At 40.7% G+C, this 16641-nt stretch overlaps 1 protein-coding gene across 1 annotated transcript in view; it reads right to left on the reverse strand.

Annotated features, from left to right (window-relative positions):
* Window positions 1–1489: 1489 nt before the first annotated feature.
* Window positions 1490–16641, reverse strand: part of pof1b (POF1B actin binding protein) — a 96535-nt gene continuing 81383 nt past the window's right edge. Inside the window, exons 12-16 of the mRNA XM_078547216.1 lie at window positions 14970–15092; window positions 12256–12384; window positions 6934–7001; window positions 3306–3411; window positions 1490–3085 (exon numbers count right to left, since the gene is read on the reverse strand). Of these exons, the coding sequence (XP_078403342.1) occupies window positions 3312–3411; window positions 6934–7001; window positions 12256–12384; window positions 14970–15092 (420 nt within the window). The 3' untranslated portion in view covers window positions 1490–3085; window positions 3306–3311. The remainder of the gene's footprint in view (window positions 3086–3305; window positions 3412–6933; window positions 7002–12255; window positions 12385–14969; window positions 15093–16641) is intronic.

The following is a 16641-nucleotide window of genomic DNA, read 5'->3' on the forward strand; positions in this document are numbered from 1 at the left end:
TTGGTGAGTATTTTAAGTATTTTTTTGCTTTTGTGTTAGCATTTAATTGATTGTTACTTTTCTTCCAGGAATGCCCACCTTGAAGTTCTACTCTTCTCTCTGACGGGATTTCCACTCGTCTTTATTACCTTGTTAGTCTTTGTTGTTTTCTAATTTCTTTCTTGTGTTTGATCAGATATCTACCAAAACCCATTACAGCTATGTCTCCTTCCTCAGCAACTGGGTCCAACTCTGACTTATTCCACATGGATTCCAATTGAAATTCCACCCTCGGATGTTTCAGATCTACCCACAATAACAGGTGTTCCATTGGGACTGAGATGAGGAAAAATTCCTTCATTCAAAGGGTTGTGTATATTTGCAATACTTAACCCAGAAGGTTTGTGGATGCTTCATTGTTGAACATATTTAAAGCTGAAATCTCTCAGGAAATCAATGGATATGGGGAGCAGGCAAGTGCAGTTGATGCAAGCTCGAAGGGCCATACTACTCTTGATCCGATCTCTTGTGTATTCCCAGGATATTCAGCATTCCTCGAACTCTTGCCACATTCTGAGATCCACATGCACACTCCTGACCACTCTCTTCAGCTGCATCACACTATCTCAAAGCTGGCTGCAGTTCCATTTCATCCTTCACCTCATCCTGCGCTTTAACAAAAAACTCTTGTCCTTCCTTTCAGGTGTCCAGGATCACAAACTTCAACAGTTCTTGGATGCTAACAACCCTCCTGATTCTTCTTCCTCTTCATTTTCCTTTCTCATTCCTGGCTGTGTTTCATTTTGCCCTCTGACCCTCCCTTCTCTGACTTTGAATGATCAGCAAAGGCCTCAGCTTTATCCTCTTAACTGAGCTCTTCTTCTGTTGGCTCTGCACCTACTTCTCTGTCAGGAATCTCTTCCCCACCTCCCCACCCCAACCCACACAGCAAACCCTTCCAGCTATCTTCAATATTTTTGTTTCATCTAGACCCCTCCCTCTGGCCTTGTTCTCTCTTTAGATCTTTTCATTGAGAAATGACGGCATGACATTAACTTTAAGCTATCTCCTTTGGAACTTGCAGCACTTTGTTCCCTCAGATCAGCCCCAGCATTGTCATTAAATCTGCTATCAAAGGTAATGTTCTTGTTTGGTGAACCAACTACCACCTAACGAAAGCTATATGCTAACTCTCTGACACTTGGACCATGATCCCACAACTAAACAAAGTCATTGTTTCCAAGACCCTTGCTTACCTCATCTTCCCTACAGATCCTTCCTCCGCTGCCTCCAAACTTAGTCCTACAACCCTGCACAATCTGCTTTTAACTCTTTACCAAGATTAACAAACTAGACCTATCATTTCAGATTGTTCTTGCTTCACAGACCTGGTTTCTTCTGATATTAACTTCAGTAGAACAATGGTGAAATCATTGGAGCCCACACCTAAATTCAAACTGTAAAAACACACTGCCACAAAACAAACAATAAACTAAATCAAAAGGCAATCTTCTATTTAATATTTTTATTTATAGAATTCCACAAATACATTTAGCTTCATAATGTACCTTTCATTAACTGATGATTGGCCAGGCAGCTTGGAAAAGCATCCAGGAACACAATAGGAGGAATTACCAAGTGACATAGAAATTCATCTATTTATATTGACTCAGAACAGAACTTTATACTCCTCACTTAAACTGCACTAGGTTCCAAAAGGGAATAATGAGCTATAATTAAAAAAACTTCCTAATGAACCTGTGTTATTATTAATATTATTTAGATAATACAGCCTGAACCTTATCTTGTACTTGGAACTTGTACACACTTCATCCCCAATATTAAAAGAAGTAACAGTCTACTTTTGTTTCAAAGTTGCTTTTTGCACTGAAAATAAATCTATAAAAAGGTAGACACTGTCTATTTTACACTTTATGTTCAGTTTGATTCTCAGATCATTTAAATTTGAATAGATTGGTTTCATTCATGATAAATAATGGTTATTTTAAACAACCATGGTGGTTTGACAAATTAATGATATCTGCTAGTCTGAAATAATCCTGAATTTTTTAATATTAAGGTGCATGAATTTTCAGAGAGCATTGTTTAATCCCTAACTGACTGGCATAGAAGTTGTCTTCTTAAATATAAATAGAATTTAATCTTCTGAATAAATTTTTTCTGGGTCTATAACTTTTGAGTTTAATTCTAAGGTCAACAACCTCAGTCACACAACAACAATCCTCATAATATTAGAATTCCAAAAATGACAAATTTCTCAGCTATTTTGAATAGTCAAAACACCTTCAGAACAAAAGATGATCCATTTTTATAATGCGCCTGATCAGTCATTGGCAATGCTTCTGTTCTTCGGCGAATATACATATCATTGCAGTGATTTCCATGAAAAAGAGATAATCACAATGAAAGGCAATGCTGTCCAGTGCATTGCTACTTCCAAATCATTGTTGTCCAATAGAAATTTCTGACTAGCCACATGCACAAATTTTAGTCAAAAATGCCTCAATACATTTAAACAATACAGGTAATTAACAAATATTGCACCATTGAGGAAGTAAAGTACTCACATGTTCTGCTTTTTAATCTAACCTTTTAATAAAATGGTGGATGGACATCAGAGTGCCTTGCAAATAGGAGTGTTGAGATCACATTCTCAATAACGATGTCTATTACTCTTTATTTACTAACCAGAAATATGGTTACTTGTGGCTAGTGGCTCACATATTGGACAACATTGTTCTAATTCATACTCTACCACTCTGTTTCATATTACAGTTTACATGTTTTACACTATAGTCTTTAAACCATACACCAAATTCCTATTTAACTCCATTATGAAATCTTATTTAATTGCAAGATAAAAAGTAATGCCCTTACCCCCAAAACCGCCAACATTTCTAACAGTAGTAAAAATAAACTAACAGAGACCCATAAAACACATTCAGCATTATTCAATTGTTTTAACCTTTTAATCACAGGCTAAGAGAGACCATCATCGACTGGGAAAAAAATGCTGAGCAACTTCTCTTTCAAAATAGTAAACACTGGCTCTACGAATATATCCTCAGTTTCATGAACAGAACTCCTAAAGTGAAAACAAAAAAAAAAGTTTGATGAAAGGTCATTCTGCAGAACAGTCCTTAACTTACTGTGTAAATAATTAGGCATCTGCATTTATACCAGTTTATATAGTTCCACAATTCACTCATTTTCCTTGTAGAAGTTTTCTAAGAACCAGACAGTGCATTTTTTGCATCCTTTAAAGGGTGAACAAGCTAGCTGAAGATATGTTAATATTAATGTACCTGTTTTTACAGTTTTCCAGTCTTTTCAATGAAAACAGTCTGTATTTCTCTACCAGGTGAAGTAAGTTTATAATCTTTCAAAAGGCCCAGTATTGGATAGTCAAGGCTATGGATATTGAGGGAAAAAAAACCAAAAGTTATTCTGCAAGAGCCTGAGATTGCATATCATATCTCACTTGATACAAGTAACAATGTTAAAATATATATTTTTAGCTTTTATTTCATGCAAACTAAGGCAGCTACTACTCTGGGTAAATATTTTTTATTGGTTGATGAGAAATATGCTGTCAATTTTCTTTACATCAGGGCCAGGATTTTATGGCCCCCCTGTAGTGTGTCTCCCCCGGCAGATGTGGCGAGCCATTTAAATCTCCATTCAGCTCGGCGGGACCGTTATATCCCGCCGGGTTGGAGGGGGTCGCAAGATCCTGGCCTATCAAATTTTTCATCTAGTAATTTAAGATGGAACTACCAAAATGCTCTTTGGGTCATAATCATCTCATTGTATACACAAGGTGCAACATGATGAGACACCTACTCAGCCTAATTTGCTAAATCTTTTGCGACACTAAACCATACAAAAGCCACAGAAACTCTGAGCTACTCCAAACATACCTCAGACCAAAACCAAGTTAAGATAATGGCACATCATGATGTACAGGCTCAAATCCATATCCCCCATGACTAAACAAACCGCTACCATTTCTGTCTCACATTTTTTGTGGACACACAGTGCCTGCTTGCGCTTCCATGCTTTATTTGTTCCTCAAATTTACTGAGGTGAGTGACTGAAAAAATATAGGGAGAAATTTGTTCGCCTCACACCACTCACTGCCTACATCAGGCTCTGCCTGCACTGGTGAATTGATGTATGTGTGCATATGAAAAAAATCACTGTCTAATGGCCTTATTAAATCCTAAGAAATTAATTAAATGCGAACATATGAATTAGGAGCAGGAGTAGGCCTCTCAGCGCCTTGAACCTGCTCCGCCATTCAATAAAATCATGGCTGATCTGAATATAACCTCAACCCCATATTCCTGCCTGTCCCCGATAACCTTTCACCCCCTTGTTAATTAAGAATTTATCTAGCTCTGCCTTAAAAATATCCGACGACTCTGCTTCCACCGCCTTTCGAGGAAGAGAGTACTCCTTCTCTGGTTCCCAAGCATCCTGTTTCTGGTAAATGAATAAGGTCTTTTCATCAGGCCGTTATCTAGTCGAGGACATAACTATAGGCACAAGCCTTAGTGTAGGCATTGTAAAACAAGCTGTATGAAAGTGACAAGATACAAGCAAAGGAATGATCTCATGACTGAGAAGATGTAATTGAACAAGTGATTGGCATGGGGGTATCTGCCAGTCCCCAAAAATAAAGTATGTAAATGGACAGCTGAAAGAAAGACAAGGGAAAGAGTCCCTAAGGTGGATCCATGTTAATTTTCGCTTGACATATCCAGCCAGCATGAGGGGAAACCAAAGGATTGCTACCGTGAACTAGAGATCAAACTATGTCACCTCTTCTGTCAATGTGCCCTTTCAGGGCTTGGTAATCCATCCTTAGCTGTTACAGGTTGCATGTCTACTCATTCTGATTTATATGTTGTATTTGAATAATTGTGCTATTGCTCTACAATAAAACACTTTGAACTGTTTGCCCCTCCAATTCTTTTTGAGTAATCTGTGACACTGATCCAAGCTTACACGTAGCACCATTAGAAGTGCACTGCATGAATGTATTTCTTTGCTATGCTGTTTAAAAGAAATATATAGGCAAACACTGCATCTAAGGGATATTAGATTGAAGAAGTATACTGATGACTTCAAAACAAAATACAAACCCTTAACTGGGACCTAATTTTTTCCTACCCTGCAGTTAGCAACAACAACTTGCATTTACACTGCCCTTAAGCCCCTTGGTTTTGCTGGATATCTTGGATAACAAGAGTGATATCGATTTAAAGTAAAAACATTATTGACACCAAACCGCAGAGGATGATCTTGGGACAGATGACCAAAAGCTTTGTCAAGCAGGTAGTTTTTAAGGAGCATCTTACAGTAGGAAAGAGAGGGACAGAGAGGTTTAGGGATTGAATTCCAGAGTTTTGGGCCAAGGCAGCTGAAAGCATAACCACCTGTGGTGCAGTGATTAAAATCAGGGATGCACACGAGGCGATAATTGGAATAGTGCAGAGATCTCAAAGGCTTGTGGGAGGTTGCAGAGATAGGAAGGAGAGAGGCTATAGAGGGATTTGAAAACAACGACAAGGATTTTATAATTGAAATGTTGCCAGACCGGGTGTCAGATCAGCAAACCGAGAGATTATGGGTGGATGAAATTTGGACTGAGTTAAGATATGGGCAGAAAAACAACCCAAGATGCTTATGACCAAAGGCTTTGTTAAAGAGGTAGATTTAAAGGGGTGTCTTGGATGAGGAGAAAGGTGGAGAGGCTTAGAGGGAATTCCACAGTTAGCGCCTCAGCAGGTGAGAGCATAGCCACTAGTGGTGGGTGATTAAAGTCAGGATGCAGAGATCTCAGGTTTTTAGGACTGGTGGACATTACAGAGACAGGGAGAGGGTGAGGCCATGGAGGTATTTGAAAATAAGGATAAGCATTTTAACACTGAGGCATTGTTGAACTGGAAGCCAATGTAGGTCAATGAGGATATGGGTGAATGGGACATGATGCGAGTCAACTGTTCCACAATGAAGTGCTTTTATTTTGTAAAATTTATCATGTGATGTTCTAGGAATGATACAGCAGTTAGTAAAATCCTACAAACAGACACTTTCAATGTAATATTCATGTCAAAGTAATTAGCATGAGCACATCATTTTCCTACCACTCAATTTCTTCTAAGAGCTAAAGGCATCATACATAGTTCAAGGTTTTGGTTTCAGATCATAAGTATTGGTTTCAGGAAAAGTGAAGGCCAAACAGCAGCTTGAACCATTGGGGGCCCTCATGTTCTTCTGTTGTATCTGTAGTGTGTGCTTTCCCCAGCACTTATCTGTAAGATATCCTCCTCAGAGAAAGTACAGTCTTCTAATATAAAGGTTGCAGATGCACATGAGATGCACATACAGTAGCTTGCAAATGCTTGTGCTTTTTAAAAAAAAAAGACACTGAAATCTCCACCAACACACCCCCCGCCCCCAAGTATTTGGTCACCATAGCAATTAGGGAATGTGACCATAACTCAACATTCACACCACTAGTGATGTACTGTTGATGCTAGGCAGGTCTCTGTGGAATGTTCAGCCAGTTATTTCTGTCAGGATTATCAGACACTGATGGAGTTGTATTAGTTGCAAATAACTGTGGGTTATTTATACATCAGCATACAGCCTCGTCAAGAAAATATCCCAAGGCTGCTTCATTTGATGCCTTTTGTGTCAATTTGATTGCTGTGAAAATTTGTGTCAATGAATTTTTAAATAATTTCTCAAAGGTCATATGTCAGATACAAACAGAACTAAATTAATACAATTTATACATTCAGTTATTTTTGATGAAATACAGTTGAGATAGATTGCTGACAGTAAAATCAGTCGGTTAGCAGCAAGCCGCCAATACTCCAAATAATCCTGTATTTTCTAAGCAATGTTAATAATATGGATTACCGCTTCGTAATGATTGTGTGTGTCACATTCTTCTCAGCCACACGTGAAGATTTCAGTCTCAAGATTTCCTGAGAAAGTGATTAAAAGGGATCAAAGTTATCAGATTCAGTCTGGGATTTCAATCATGATTATTTATACTTAAGCACACTTATAATGCTGTCTCAGTGTTCAGAAGAGCATGTTCTCCTCAGTACAAATTGCTGCGAGTCTTGCCAGTGACTACCTGCTATAGGAGCACCTTCTAAGAAAGGCATTTGTTACCCTTCCAAATTGAGAGTGTTACCATTTCACGATTTTATTTAAAATGGATAACATTTAGGATTGGGTTGACAAAATGGTAGGTATTTGCACCTGGTATTTGCAGGCTAAATATCATTTTCAACAAGAGCAAGTCCAGACATCTTCCCTGACCAGCACATGTCACTGTCATCAATATCTTGGGTGCAACATTGACTGGAAGCATAACTAGACCATCTCTATCAACACTGCAGCGGCAAGAGAGGCAAAGGCTTGGTACTGCGTGATGAGTGGCTGATAAGCAGTTCAGCTTCTGACCTCTCTCTCTCTGCTACACACAAGACTCATTGGAAATCTGATGGAATACTTAAATGATAAATAAACACATCATTCATATAGACGGGCTTAGCAGTAATACTCAAGAAGCTTGACATAACAGAGCAATTGGTTTGATCTGTATCTCTGCTATCCCCTCTAACCCAGTGCATTGTGGCTATAGTATTTACAATCTTCAGCAGGTGATTTCAGTATCTTAACCAAGCTTATTTTGATAGCATATACTTGGTTGTGACCTCTACCAGAAGGACAAAAGTAGCAATGTTGTGGGAATATTATCACCTCCAAGCTCCACATCATACTAACTTGGATATTTATCATTCATTCTTCATTGTTGCTGGGTATATATCCTGGAATTCCCTACCTAACTCCACTGTGGGAGGAACATGGACTGCAGCAGTTCAAGGAATGTCTGGATAGGTAATGAATGCAGCCATCTCAAGAACAAATTAAAACAAGGGACGGTTTTACTGGTGCTGCTTTTAAAAAGGAGATTCTGGCATTTTAAAAGCAGGCTATATTTGGCATTGGAGCAGAGTCATGCCAATTGAAGTGATGCAGATTGGCCACTATTTCAATAGTCCACTGATGAAAATTCCTCTTGAAATGCTTGCTGGACTGTTGCTTAAATTACATTAATTTAATCCTGGTTAACTTACTTTGAAAATTTCTGACACTACTTTTTTTATCTAGTTTGTATAATGTTTTCTTCTACTTATCTTTTATCAGTTTTAATACCATTTCACTCTTTTTCGTTCTAAGTATGGCTGAAAGTTGGAGTCTGATTATGAAAGGATTCCTGCATCTGCCTGGTAGGTGCAGTGATAAGTTAGGCTATTCAGTGTTAGCTCTGGCACACTGCCTGAAATTACACCTTCGATCTGTGCTCAGACACTGCTCATTCATAAATTAGCATAGTCCCACTGCACCGAGGCAGTTTCCTGGTATTAGATGTAGCTAAGCTCAAGTTGATGTCTAAAAGGCTGGCAGTCCCTTCTGCTGCATTCAGCTTCCACAATATGGAGCGTGTAAGATTTAGTGTTATCATTTGCTTCTAAATTACAAACTCCCCTAATGGGCAGGATTTTCCCCTCGGCGATTTGGGGGTGGGGCCCGCTCGCCGAAGGGAAAATGACGCAGGATGACGTCGGGAGGAATCCCCGACGTCATCCCGGTCCCTTTAAATTTTTAGGAAGGTGACGGACAGCGAAATCAGCTGTCCGCCCGCCGACCTGTCAATGGCCAATTGAGGCCATTGACAGGCTCATTAAGATAATAAAAGACCTGTCCGTCAAAGCTTAAGGCTGGCGGGCAGGCCAGGAGCCCCAGATTATTCATGAAACTTCATCCACTGGCGGGATGAAGTTTCATGTCCGTTTTTTTAAACGTTTAATAAATTTTATGTGTTTATTATTAACATGTCCCATCTTGTGTGACATTGTCATATGAGGGGGACATGTTAATAATTTCAATATTTATCTATTTTTAGACTTTACTTACCTGTCACGAATCTCCCTGAGACAGGACTTTGCTTCAGGGAGCAGTGCGCTCTTTCACGCGCATGTGCAAAAGAGCACACTTTGACAGATGGGGATTCCCTCCCCCCACCGCATTGCGTTTCCTGTCGGGAAGGCCGCCAGGTGGGCTTTAATTGGCCCACCCACTCAAAATGGCAGCGGGCCCCGTTTTGGTGGTGGGGGTCGGCTGTCCGCCCGCTGCCGAGCCAGTGGGGCCCGCCTGCCATCCGAGGGCAAAATTCTGCCCAATGTTACAGATTGCCAAGTTATTTGACTGCTGAAATTATGCATCAAATGGCATACAAACAAAAATTAGGGGCAGGGGTAGGCCATTCAGCCCCCTCAAGCCTATGATGACATTTGATAAGATCACAGCTGATCTGACTTCAGAGTTTCTTTTAGCCCAATGAGGCAAGGCAACGCTGAAGCATTGGAAACCATCTTCAGCCAGAAGTGCCAAATGAATGATCCATCTTGGGCTCTTCCTGAGGTCCCCAGCATATGAAAACGGATTGGGAAATGTGTGGCCGTTTTCCTTGGAGATAAGGAGGCTGAGAGGGGATCTGATAGAAGTTTTCAAAATCATGAGGGGTCTGGACAGAGTGGATAGGGAGAAACTGTTCTCACTCGTGAAAGGATTCAGAATGAGAGGGCACAGGTTTAAAGTAATTGGCAAAAGAAGCAAAAGCAATATGAGAAAATACTTTTTCATGCAGCAAGTGGTTAAGGTTGAAATGCACCGCCCGAGAGTATGGTGGAGGCAGGTTCAATCGAAGCATTCAAAGACAAATTAGACTGTTATCTGAAAAGGAAGGATGTGCATGTTACAAGGAGAAGTGGGAGAACAGCACCAAGTGAATTGCTCATTCGGAGAGCTGGTGCAGACACGATGGGCCGAATGGCCTCCTCCTGCAGTGTAACAATTCGGTGAAAAAAATCACATGCCAGTCTTCAGCCAATTCAATTCACTCCACATGATATCAAGAAATGGCTGAAGGCACTGGATACTGCAAAATCTATGGGCCTGACAACATTCCGGCAGTAGGACTGAAGACTTGTGCTCCTCCTACTGAAGACTAGTCACGCCCCCAACCAAACTGTTCCAGTACCGCTACAACACTGGCATTTATCTGACAATGTGGTAAATTGTTCAGACAAGTCCTATCCACAAAAGCAGGACAAATTCAACCCTGCTAATTAACACCCCATCATTTTACTCAGAATCATCAGCAAATGTGATGGAAGGTGTCGTTGACAGTGCTATCAGGCACCTACATAGCAATAACCCGCTCACTGATGCTCAGTTTGGGTTCCACCAGGGTCACTCACCTTCTGATTCCCCAAAGTCTGTCTACCACCTACAAGGCACAAGTCAGGAGTGTGCTGGAATACTCTCCATTTGCCTGGTTGAGTGCAGCTCCAACAACAGTCAAGAAGCTTGACACCATGGGACAAAGCAGCCCGCTTGATTGGTACCCCATCCTTCATCTTAAATATTCGCTCCTTCCACCACCGACGCACAGTGGCAGCAGTGTGTACCATCTACAAGATGCACTGCAGCAACTCATCAAGCCTCCTTCGACAGCACCTTCCAAACTTGTGAGCTCTACCATCTAGAAGGACAAGAGCAGCAGACAGATGGGAACACCACCACCTGGAAGCTCCCCCCCAAGTCACTCACCATCCTGACTTGGAAATATATCGCCGTTCCTTCACTGTCGCTGGGTCAAAACCCAGGAACTACCTCCCTAACAGCACTGTGAGTACATCTACACCACATGGACTGCAGCAGTTCAAGAAGGCAGCTCACCGCCACCTCCTCAAGGGCAATTAGAGGGGGGCAATAAATGCTGGCCTAGCCAGACACGATCACATCCCATGAAAGAATAAGAAAAGGACAGGGGACCCACTCCACAGGCCTATGCCACAGAGCCTCACAATTATCAATTCTGTTGCAAATCTCTTTGTAACAAGCCTTTTTTTTGATCTTGGCAAAATCTACACTAACATCAGGCCTGGACCTCAAAAAAGAGTAATATTTTCCATTTAAATGAGGTTGTAATAATCAGTTTGAATTATAGTTTTAATGACAGTCCATTTATTAAAGTCCTGATTATACTACTGATTGGCAGTTTATCAATAGACGTGGCTAATCTCTGGTTACCAATCTAAATGATGGCTGGAAGATTACAAAGCCCAAAGATTACAGCTGCTGCCTTTAACTCCTGTAAGAGTAGGCTGCAACATTGCTGATGTCACTGCCTTATCAGTACATGGATGCTAGGTAAAGCCTCATATTCACACTGCAGAGGGCTTACGAGTTGTATCAAATACTTTCCCATCCAGATACTGGCCCTACATATCTCCTTGCAACCAGCTGGGAGAGGAATGCATTAACCTGCACACAGCTCAGGGGTGCTACATTGTATGAAAAGGCCTAAGGAAGATAAAACTAACTTACAAAATTAGAGAGAGAAAAAGCCCAAATTAAATTTTGATTTAAAAAAAATAAAATCCAAAGATCTGGTCATGGATATTCTCCTGGAACTTCTGCTGGGATTCTCCTGATCTCCAACCATAGCATCAAGCGACATCCCAGAGAAACTGTGTGAACAATGGTGTACATCATTTTTGCAGGATTTCTCCAATCTTCCACCAAAGTCATGAGGGAAATCAGAGAAACTCAGCAGAAATTCTAACCCATTAAAAAGCAAGAACTATATGTCTGCTTTGAAAGTTAGCAAGGAAATCCAGTACTGAAATGGTTACGAATCATATGTGAAGCAGAAACAGAATAGGGGAGAATGGGGCGAACTCCCACATTTTTGTTAGAAGAGTGAATGTTCTCAAATCCATTCCACACTAAAACCTAGCAGTTCCACTTCTTCTGTTCCTCACTGTAGTACTAGTGACAGTAGTTAGCAACACAACGTATTGGTGAAGCTTGGACTGATGCCAGCATCATGAGTCAGGTATATTTGATAGTACCTTGTTGACTGTCCGTTTCCAGACAATCAATGTTCAACTGATGATTCTAAATTCTGACTTTGGTCCCTACCTATATGGGGAAAGAGCACAATCACCCACCCCCAGACTGCATTCATTAGAACACTGCTATGCTGATCCAGGGCCACAATACTATGTGTTGGTCCACAGTGGACTCTGCTGAATTCATTCTTAATCCAGCAGACAGTGCAATTGAAATCAAGAGAAGTCATGTGATATTACTCACCTCATTCTTTCGTTTAATGATGGCATCCTTCTCACTCAGGTTATTATTGTATTCCATCAATTTAATTTTCAAGCTGCTGGAACTGTCTTGTCCTGAAGACATTTCACATTTCAAATTGCTGATTTGTGACTGAAAGGGAACAATAAGTTACATTAACAAAAAGTCAGATTCACAGCTCATACCTGAACAATAAACCCTCTCCTTAGAAGAAAATAAAAGCATTGAACAGACTGATCTGGACGATAATCATCAACCTCCTTTCACATGGAAAAGTGTTCCAAAGACTTTTCACAGAGGTCGAATCAAAAAAATGGGTGCTGCACTAAAGAAGAAAATGTTAGTAGGGGTGTCCAAAGCTTAGCCAATGGAGTGGGTCTGAAAGGAGGAGGTGGGTGTGGAACGAGAGAAAGAAATCATAGCTACTTTATTCCAAAGACCAGGCCTAGGTTGTTAAAGACAGGTTGTCCATAGTGGGATGAAAATAAGGCAGACAATAAGGGGGGGGGCGGACATGGGGCAGATACACAAGAATCCCAAGTCTCAAGAATGAAGAGTTTGTTGGTTGGGGTGAGGGGGACAGAGTGGTGTAGATGTAGGTTATAGGTTTGCAGGAGGTTATAGACATAGGGGAGGGTGAAGCCATTAAGGAATTTAAATATGAAGATGAGAAATTTTAATTTGAGGTATTTTGGGACCAGGTGACAGTTAGGACAGGGATAATAGGTAATCAGAACTCGGTGCTTGGTGTGGTAGTTTGCAAGGACAGAGGAGTCAAACATGGGCTTTTTAGTATAGGATTAATAATAGTGATCTTGAAAGGGAAGCCCCTTCACGCCCACAACCTTCATAGCCACCAGCGGGGAGCATTAAATCCACCTTAATATGGTGAGACACCATTGGTCACTTCTTTCCAATTTAAGCCCATGATCCCTACTTTCTGTTATCTCCCACCCAACCAACCATGTCAAAAATTGGCCTTCAATTCCATATGCTTTAATTTTAGCTAACAGTCCCTTATGTGGAATTTTATCGAATACCTCTTAAGTCCATACAGACATTCACCTGTTTGCAAGTTCAGTTGCTCCATCAAAAAAATTCAAGTAGGTTCATTAGACATGACTTACTCGTTACAAATTCATGTTGGCTCTTTCTATTCAGCCCATGTTTCTTTCGGTGCACATTCACTCTATCCTTAATTGTAGATTCCAATAACTTCACTACAACAGATGTTAGACCAACAGGTCTACAATATCCTGGTTTTGCTCTCTCACTTTTCTTGAATAATGGCTTTACATTTACAAATTTCCAATCTAAGGGGCAATACCTGAAACCAGACAACTTTGGAAGATTACTGCATCTGCAATTTTTTCACCAATTCCTTTATAATCGAGGGTGGAAACCATCAGGTCCTAGTGATTTGTCAGACTTCAGTGCCATTTTTAAAAAAAATACTGTTTTCTTGCTTAAGTTAAGTTCAGTGAGTTCCAGTCTTTGAATCATTATTAGTTTCCCTGCAATTTCAGGTATGTTCTACCCTTCCCCCACTCTGAAGAGTGGCACAAAGGGCTGGACTTAATGTAACCTGTCATGGCATGGCAACCAGGCCCACTTAATCCTAGGAGAGGTCCTGCGTCAGTCTCCCGGCAGCGGTAAAACCTCCCCTGATTAAATGGGAGAGTGGAAGAGGCTGGTGCTGAATTCCTGGCCATTGGCAATGGGATGTCAATTAGGCTCATCAATGAGCCAATTGAAATCCATTATCCCCAAGTCCACTGCAATTTAATGATGGCTTTCCAGCAACCCTGTTGAGTCTCCTGGTGGGGGTCCCTTGTTATCAGGAACTCTACGCAGTCAAGGGACCTGACATGTGGGGGCGGGGATGTGTGCAGTTGGCTGCTGAAAGCTCCCCGTCCTAGCCTCCAGCCCCCATTTCCTGCAACCCCCAGCCCATGATCTCCATCCTGGTATCACTCACTGGAATCATCTGGGACCCCACGATGATCCTAGCCCTCTGATGGATGCATTGCCACCAGTAGCCACCACTCCTGTTGATGCTGGCAGCATGAGGAGCTACCGGCCTTTGATTGGTTGGCAGCTGGGACTTCCGCCACCAGAGATCTCTGATGGTGGCCACTTAAGTGCCTGAAAGGTGCTTGATTCCATCAGGCCTCCCCACTGAATTGATGTGGGATCTCCACCAGCACTCTGACCAGTGGGCGAGATTACCGTCGGCCTGACAGAATCCTGGTCAAAGTCATTATACAACAAGACTGCCATTTCCTTGTTTCTGTTTGCAGTGTTACCTGCATCTGTTTTTAAAGGACTCTCAATACCCATGACAACTTATTTTCTTCAAACTTTGTGTGTTAACTGTCAGTTAATTGGCCAGTAGCAGTAAGTCATTTTAATTAGCCTGTGAATTCTATAACTGAAAAATAAAACCAAGGTCAATGTATTTTGTTGTCATGACTGGGAATGCACTATCTGAAAGCGTGGTAGTGGCAGATTCAAATGGTAACTTTCAAAACAGAATTGGACATATTCTTGAAAAGAAAAAAATGGAAAGTTATGGCAAAAGAGCAGGGGAGTTGGACTAATTGGACCGCCAAATGGCCCCCCTCTGCACTGTATCATACAATGATTTCCAACTGGGGCTTAAAAATAGTGATCATGTTGTATTGCAAACAGTGACAACAAGAAAAGAATTTCCATACCCTCAAATAATCGATCTCCTTGTCTTTTTCTTCACGCAGCTTGTTGACCATTTCATAGTAATTATTTGAGATATCTGTACTAAATATCGAGGTGAATGATTTACTTGATGGGCTCTTGGACAGCTGTAAAAGTCAAATTTTATAGTCAGTGTTAAGCGACAGTTTTCTAACTGGACTGTTCCTTGCCAATTCAACAATATTCAAGTAATTTAGAATTAAACATTTGAATTAACACAAGCCAGGCTGTAATCTTTAGCATTACACCTTATGCATGTTACAGCAATTGTTTAGAGTGGTAACATTGTCACAGGGAAGTATATGGAATCTGTTTTCAGTTCATGTACATGTAAGGGAAATTATTTCCACAACTTGCTGATTTAATTCATACCATTCTATGGACTCCATTCTATGCTGGCAGACTCCATTTCAATTTTTCACATTAGGTTTATTCGCACTTCAGCTTTGCTAGTGATTCCTTACCTTTCTCCCCCTTCAGCCTTGATAAAGGCTGCCAATGGGTGAAATGCATTCTGAGTTTGTCCAAGTGTTGTAAGAAATTTTGACCCCCTTTTTTGTCACCTGCCTTTAACTGTCCACATCCCTTCAAATTTCAGCTGAACTGCAATTTTCCAGTCCTATGACTGGATCACCTACCTGCTCATGTGCACAGCTCCACCAGATGTCAACAGGAAAGAAGATCATCAGGATGTAAAGCAGGTGGCTGATTGCTATTGCCCATTTCATACATGGTAGTAAAAGTTAAAATGACTCCCTTTTGGGGAGCTTTGTACTTATTTCCTGCAATTTATGATTAAGCCACATCCTTACCGGAAAGTCTAGGCTAGTATGTTATTCCACAAAAAAAATTAAGGTGTATTAAAGCATCTTAGGTACATAAAATTTACAAATGACAACAATGCATCTTGTCATTTTGGAAGCACTATGGTTCATTAACAGGCTGTTGTGATAATTCCTTAATTTTTAATTGAGCCAAATAATCTTATTTGAAGTTACAAACTGGGATAGTATTTAATTGATTAATTGTCAGGTTCAGAATATTAGGCAGTATTAGTTTTTTGTAATTACAGCATGAAATGTTGCTTTTTTTTAAAAAAATGTACGGACAGAGACAACTATAACAAGGGCTGACACCTCCTATTTGGCCTTGGGAGTTACTCTGAGGTAACAAGAATCTTTTTGATGGTAGAAAGGATGGACTGCATCATCTCCTGTGATTAGCATGGCTTTGGGCAATGCTAAGTTTCTGTGCAAGTGATGACGCTTTCCTGGAGGCTACCAATAAATCTATCATATTCTAACAATGGACAGATTTGGGTGCATCACTGCCAACAAATGACAAGCTTATCCTTGAGGACTGCTACTCTCAACATGTTTTCCAGTCAACATCAGGAGTTGCCAGGCACACTGTTCTGCATGTGACAACCATAGTGCAGAATATCAGCAAACAAGAGGAGCTTACAACCTTTAGATTAGAGATAGGAGAGTAACATTGCAGTCAATCTTCAAAATAGTCACCAAGACTGGTTTTTTTGTCATGATGAAGATAACCTACTATTCGTCGTGACAAAAGATAACCCATAATGTCTACTTCCTGATACAGAACTAACACCTCATGGATGGTTCTGTTATTGACAAAGATCATCATTTCTAA

This window comes from Cetorhinus maximus, chromosome 8, assembly GCF_964194155.1.
Source record: "Cetorhinus maximus chromosome 8, sCetMax3.hap1.1, whole genome shotgun sequence".
In the NCBI taxonomy this organism is placed as follows: Eukaryota; Metazoa; Chordata; class Chondrichthyes; order Lamniformes; family Cetorhinidae; genus Cetorhinus; species Cetorhinus maximus.